The sequence below is a fragment of the Poecilia formosa genome, unplaced genomic scaffold (genome assembly GCF_000485575.1).
Source record: "Poecilia formosa unplaced genomic scaffold, Poecilia_formosa-5.1.2 Scaffold9, whole genome shotgun sequence".
In the NCBI taxonomy this organism is placed as follows: domain Eukaryota; kingdom Metazoa; phylum Chordata; class Actinopteri; order Cyprinodontiformes; family Poeciliidae; genus Poecilia; species Poecilia formosa.
The window spans coordinates 3,515,545-3,522,869 of NW_006799948.1; the positions used below are offsets into that span (position 1 = coordinate 3,515,545).

The 7,325-nt window shown below is 39.2% G+C and overlaps 1 protein-coding gene across 1 annotated transcript in view; it reads left to right on the forward strand.

The window, feature by feature from the left end:
- Positions 1-4,988, forward strand: part of LOC103156611 (myoD family inhibitor domain-containing protein-like) — a 29,264-nt gene extending 24,276 nt beyond the window's left edge. The window contains exon 5 of the mRNA XM_007578739.2: positions 1,514-4,988. Within this exon, the coding sequence (XP_007578801.1) occupies positions 1,514-1,764 (251 nt within the window). The 3' untranslated portion in view covers positions 1,765-4,988. The remainder of the gene's footprint in view (positions 1-1,513) is intronic.
- Positions 4,989-7,325: the final 2,337 nt, after the last annotated feature.

Here is a 7,325-nt window from a genome sequence, read left to right on the forward strand (position 1 = left end):
AAAAACAAAAAAAAACTCCTTTCTACTTTGATTAATCAAACATGAACATTCAGTGGGGCTCAGTTCGCCTTCCCTGTTCTGTCCTCCACACTCTGCACCTTTTTTTCCCCCCTCTAACCCAATCAGTAACAGGCACTTCTGACGGCTGGAGATGGGCTGATGAAAGTCATGCAAATGCAGTCTGTTTGTAATGCTATTTTTCCCCGCATCCATCCACATCATGTCTCTTTAACACTCCAAAGCAGTGGCGCGGCTCTGAACTCTGATCAAAAAAAAAAAGAAAAACAAAGAAACGGCTGCGAGGAGTAGTGTGCCAGGTTCACTTACGGAAGGACTTATAGTTCAACAACAGAACTTCTTGGAACTTCTCGAGTGCTGAAGAGAGTTGAATAGCATTACTTTTATGCATTTATACCTTACATTTTGATTTGTTTACTTTAAGTATTTTATATTTGTTTCCAGATACAGTGCATTGCAAAACAATTTATTCCCCTTAAGCCCTTTTAACAATTTGTCAAATTGTAACCACTGACTTTTCGGTGTTTTTTTTAAAAAAAAAATGTATTGGGATTTTATGCAATAGTTGTAGCAGCCTGGAAAAGTTTGATGTTTTGTTTCAGTATTTTCTGGTTCTGGGTAAGTTTTGGGGAAAAATAAATAAATTTGGGTGTGTAAAAAATATTCCTTTCTTTTAAGTGTCCTCCTTACCTCCTTTGTGACCTTGCCCCTGTCCCTTGTTGTTCCTTCCAGCCTTTTTACTGCCTTTCCAGCTTCTTTAACACCATAATGCTCCCACCACCTCATATTGAACACGGCGGGTTCATCAAATTATCACCTTCAAACATCGAAATCGCTTGAATTTGAGAGAATTACTTTGTCCTCGCTACTGTGTGTCCTATTGGCCAATACTTTTCAAACTTATGAGCGTTAATGGCCACATTTGTAACTCAAACAGGGATTCTTGATTGCAGCAAAGCAACAAACTGCATCCCTGCCTCACATGCACCAACAGTGTGCACGAGGAGGTTAGATGTTAATCAGAGGTCTAAGTGTTTCCAGGATTAATTCACCTATTTGGCCGAGTGAGACTCTTAGACATTGATAATCATCTTTGTTTGATCAACCCTACGGCTTGCATGATAATGCCACATTTACTCAACAGCCCCGTTAATCAAAACTGCGGGGTAGGAGTTATTAATTTTTATTTTCTTGTTTCTTGCCATTCCTTCCTTCTTAGCTAAACTCACTCGTTAACTACAGACTTGCTGTGTTTCTTCTTCAGGCCATGCTTGTCACTCACTTTTCATTTGTTTTCAACACTGTTTTTTTTTTTTATATATATATAAATGAAGACATAACATTTTATTTTGGTTATCAACAGACAAATATTTCAATGAATTACATAATTTTCTTTTTTTGTTGTTGTTGGTGTGTGTGTGTTTATTCACATTCCCTGTGCCACCTCACCCCACCTCACCTCTCGGCACCCTGCCTGGCTGTGGCTCGCACTCAGACTGCTGCGTTCACTGCATCCTCGCCTGTCTCTTCTGCGAGTTCCTGACGCTCTGCAACATGGTGGTGGCCCAGGCGTCCTGCGGCGCGTGCACCTCCGAGGCCTGCTGCTGCTGCTGCTGCGCCGACGACATGGGCGACGACTGCAACTGCCCCTGCGACATGGACTGTGGCATCATGGACGCCTGCTGCGAGTCGTCGGATTGCCTGGAAATCTGCATGGAGTGCTGCGGCATCTGCTTCCCCACATAGGTTTGCCGGCGCCTCCGTGGCGTGGAATATAGACGTGTGCATCCCCATGAACAAATCGCCAAAAAGTTCATTTACATTGATAATTCAAATGAAAACGCAACAGTTGTCAGATCCATTACACAAAAACTGAGGTAGTTCAAGCTGCTTTCTGTTACCGTTTATGATTATAGTTTAGAGCTGACACACACAGAAAAATTCTGTTTATTGGAATATCAGACTTGCGTACGACCAGCAAATTAAAAGCAGTAATTCCAATTAATAGTGTTATGTTGACTCTAACGACAGAGTGCTGAGTCGATGTGGATAAATAAAAGGTTCAGTGGAAGAAAAAAGTGTGATAGAAAAATTTACACAGCACTAATCAATCTTGATAGGATTATATGGGCCCACAATACCAGCTTCTTTTTTTTTCTCCAATTGATGCATCAGTGCAACATAGCATGGAACCATGTCGATGTGAAAAACCCCAGATTACTTTGATAGTGGCCCCCCAACTCTTCTGCTTTGTTAGCTCTGGTCTTTCTAATCCACATCTTGACTATACCCCTTAGACTCTTCTCAGGATTTAAGCTAGAGTACTTTTCTAGATAATCAAACCGTGACACCAGGGTCACTCGACCCAATTTTGTTCCTTTCCTATTGTGTGCAGGTGCCAAATCCTGTTGAAAAATAAAATGGACGCCCACAAAAAGCTTGTCAGCAGGGAGAACTTTAAATTGACTTTGCTTCATAATCTCTTCAAGATTATCCATGTTGCTTGCATCATTTTTCTACCACACTTTTTCCTTCCACTCAACTTCCATTAAAAATAGTTGATTATAGTACTGTGTGAACAAAGAGGCTCATTGGGGTTCAAAGGACAGAAATAAATAACTGAAATATATCATTCTGTTTGTAATCAGCCTGTATATTGAGTTTAATCTGGAATTACAGTTATAAATGAACTTTTTGATGATGTTTTAATGTATTAAGATGCACTTCTAATGGAACTGCTACCTTTGAATTCAGCAGAAACATGGAGGTGTGTGTGAAGGAGTTGGACACTGGGCTCAACACAATAAACAGCCCAGCAAAGACTGCAAATAAATTCACATTTATGAATGTGTCATGCTTTGTAAGTATGTTAACTAGTACAGAAAAGCATTATCATAGGCTGACTTCAAGCATTTTATTGTTACATTAACATTGCCTTTCAGTTGCATCTTTTTAGTCTTACTGGTGATCTAAATGCATTTTGCAGATTTTTATTTCTGTTTTGTTTATTTTCTATGCCAAACAAAAGGCTTAGATTGCTATTTTAGTCCAGTCAACACTGTAAACAAAAGGGTTTGTGATGGTGAATACATTCCTCATTTCATACTGTAGCTTTGTTGATTTCATTAAAACATTATCTACTGTATAGCAGATGAAACTGGTGAAAATTTTAAGTGTTTCAGGACACTTTTCTGCTACCTTCTGACACAAAACCTAAGGGTGTGATCTGGAATAATTGCATTTTCATTTCTATTTTGAGCATTGCTGGGGGGGGGGAGAGATAGTGGAATGAGCAGCACAAAATTGTTAATAAGCTTTGCAAAAATTGTACAAAAGTGCTGGAATAATATTTTTTTTCTCTGAAGAATCTCCTCACATCAGATTTGAAAACATTGGAAGACTGTTTTACTGGAAAAAGAAGCACTTTTTTAATATATATAATCATTAAAGAGTCTGACCAACAGAATATTACTCTGTACTGATATATACATGTTCAGCCTTTGTTTTGCTATGTTGGCCTATAACAAACCTGTTTTGTCACTTGCATATGGTACAACTCTCTTTCGTGATGTGTTTGTTTTTGCAATGCGTTCTGCATAAATATCAAAAATCACAGATGACTAGAGTTGCCGCGTGAGCAGCTTTTTGGGTCTCCGGTCACATGAGAATCAAGTGTCACAATAAAATGGTAAACTACTGCAGAGTGAAGCAGTAACTCCTCTATTTTCTTCTGTGTATCTCATGATGAGTTTACAGTGAGTCACCAGCAGAGCCGTTTCCTGTCTTGGAGATCCGCTTTGATGTTGTTTAAGCGATGATGCTTAACGCCGGCCCTCATTAGCTCTGCTTACTAAAACGGTCACAAGAAATGTCCCTTTTTAACGCCATCAAAGATGATGTGCCGTCGTGCATGGCTCATCTTAGCAGCTCAGTGTTATGAGTACGCCAAGGGTCGGATGTGCCCCTCTTCGGTGGATAATCTGCGGGACGTAAACCTCGTTTTCGTGTTTGTGACGAGCCCATACTCCAAATGTGTTGCGGGCTACAGAGTGTCGAGAAAACACAACTTGGAAAATGTGAAGAATTCATGTAACAGAAGAAACCTGGTGATATGGTGAATTGTTGTAGTGCACTTCTGTTAATCTAATGCCTTTTGTTTGTGCATTTCATCCTTGTGTGTCATTTTCTTTTTGGCTTCATAGTTTTGCACATCCTTTGATGACAAGGACATGGTGGCAGAAGGCCATGGCAATTTAAGTTGGAAGTTGCCTTACACAAACATCACCAATGTTTTTTTTACTGATTTTGTATGAGCAATGATGCTAAATTTGAACATTTCTAGCACTTTTATTTTCCTACAAACTGTCGTGACAAGAGAAAAGTAGCAGTTGGAAATTTAGACAACTCCAAAGCATGACATGTCCACTTCTGTGCATCACAGGTAATGTGTATGTTTTTTGATGTAAAATTAGTTTTCATTGGCAGCAAACGTGTCACCGCCATTTTGAGTCACTTGGCTCATTTGTTTGGGCTTATTCAACAAAGAATGGTTTTGCCAAACTTCCAGTTTGCTACGGGAACTTTATATGTTTTTCGGGCAGACGGGAAAATCAGCAATTCTTCTCTAATAAAGGGCACACATTTACCTGAAAACCCAACAATCACCACCTGCAAGAAAAGTGACAAAAACCCTTCTGTTTTTAGTCCTAACTGCACATCAGACATTTTTGTTTATTTTATTCTGCAAACTGTAGTTTGGCTTGGCAACACCATGTGCCAGTTTGGTCTTAACATGCCTTTCAACCAGACAAGACATTTCAGCAAACTTCAAGTGGATAAACTCCAAAACAAAACTGTAGGGTTCTAGCATTAAGATATCGCTGCGCTTTAAATGAATTCATTATTTCAGTCAGTGTCTGTATTATGCCAGTGTCCTACATTTGAAATAAAAACTTTTTTTTTGCTCTTTAGACGCCGTCTACTCCATTTTTATTGATTCTTCGTGAGATTGCCTCCCACAATCCTCCTGTTATCTCTGGGACAATCCTAACATCAACATGGGTACATGCCAAACAACGATCGCTGAGGTCGTTGGGCGGCAAAGACCTGCTGGTCAGGACAGCAGCCTGACCTTTACCCAACATTACCTCCCATTAACCCCTCAATTAACCTTGAGGCCAGGCCCTCTGGTGGAGAATCTGCACTTCCTATTCTCTCTTTATTTTGCCTCATCACTTTATGCCCAGATTCGCCCTGACCCCCGAAAATTGCCATCTTATTTCCCTAATGCGGTAGGGGGAAAAAAATTTCTGTCCTTAAAGTCTGTAATCATGCCGGTTTGCACTTTCTTTTCTTTCCTTTTTTTTTTTTTTTACTTTGTTCCTTCTCTAAAGTGCGACTCGTAGGCTGAAAATTTTGAAAAACTCCAGGTAGAGTGCGCAATGACCTTTTCACAAAGTCTTCCAGATTTCTGCTCCTCTAATCAATCCCCCTCTGATCGCCTCGCTGTGTGCCGGATTGTAATGTCACAATTAGGGCCGCTCCATTGTTTCTGTTTTCCGTCTGGGGAGAAAGCTGGCACTTCTCTGATCTCAAGGTCATTTCTTTTCACAGTTTTAAATAAATTATTGGCCTTCTCCTCTGTTCATCCATCCATCCATCCATCCACTCCCCCCACCCTACCCATTCAGTTGGTAGATGTACCGTTTTTTGTTTTTTTTTAACCAGAATATGAATGGCTCCCATCCTGAGCTATGAGAATAAATGCTGCTTTTTGTTGTTGGATATGATGAGAAAAATATGGGGAACATTAGTGTTGTTTTGCTTCCCTCGTTTTTGTATCAGATCTAACATTAAGAATTGTATACTAATAACATAATAATTATGTATAATGTCACTAATTAAACCAAAAAAAGGAGAGGTGACAGTAATGTGTTTCCTTCTACTTTCTCTTTTTCTGCCCAGAACATCAATTTGTTTCTGTCAGGAAAATGTGACTAATGCCTATTTTAATTATAGTTTTTCAAATCTCGTAGCTTTTTTAATTTATAGGATCTGTAATAGTCATCATTACCCACCTACTATAATTGTAATTATTCATTTTGACTCTTTTTTTTAAACATTGTTTTCAGTTGTTACGGGTCATAACACAATAAATGTCAGCATCTTTATGAACTAGCCAAGCGCTAGGAAATACGAGCAAGATATTATGAAGTTTGAGTTAGCTTAGCAGTAGGCACTTTAAAAACTGACATTTCTAAACTGTCATAGGATTTAAATTCCTTTTAATCAGATTCCCAGTTTGATGTCTGAGTGAATTTTCTCCTGCTGCATGGAGCATAGAGTAATTTCAGACCACTACAACATAAAATAATTCTTTATGTTGTATTTTTTTCTTAGAAGCAAACAATGCTACCTCATGTCTCTGAAGAGGACTTGCTGAGCAGCCAATCCAGGAACACCATTTTTCGTCCTGGATGCTGATTGGCTGCAGCCTCAAGAGCGGGAAATGTTAGCTTCTGCGGTTGTGCTGATGGTTTCCATTGTGTGCATTGATGCACATTAAGGTCTATTTTATGATTGAACCGTTAATATATTGTGAGCTACATTGGAAAGGTAAACTTTTATAATTAGGGCACTGAAACTTTTTATTTTATTTTGTATCATTTAGATAAAAGTAATTAGATGAACTTATACATTTCTTCCTTAGATTTACATCAACTTCATGAAACAATTTTCATTCAAGGTTTTTCAGATAATGAAAAATGAAACTTCCTGCTTTGGTTTCAAGACACTTAAAATTTCTATTGTACACACAATCCTTTTGTTTATTTTTTTTGTGTGTGTATGTTTTGTGCAGCATTCTGTGCGCCTCCGTTTCACTCATTTCAAAAGTTTCAAAAGGCTTGACCTGGCTGTTTAGAGCTGCAGCACGACATTAAAATAAGATGAGATGAGTCTTCAGAGAGCTTTGCCAAGGAAAAAAAAAGAAAAACGAAAACAAGGAGAGGCGAGTTCAGCTAATGTCACTTTCAATTAATATCCTCAGGTAGTGGCCCCGTTAGCCCTCTCACACATGGGCCTGGTTTACAATGCAAATAGGGTCATTACCTGAGAAGCCTAATCGGCTTTGACAAGAGGCCGGAGAAGCCGGCCTTCCTCTCGCCCATATTTGTTTGCTTATTGTTTCTCTTGCACAAATCAACACGTGAAATCTATAAGATGCGAGAACGCAAGCAGGCGTTTTATTTGAATTCCGCGTTGTTAGGAGCTGTCGCACGTCAGCCGAAGTTTGCACGCTCTCCGTA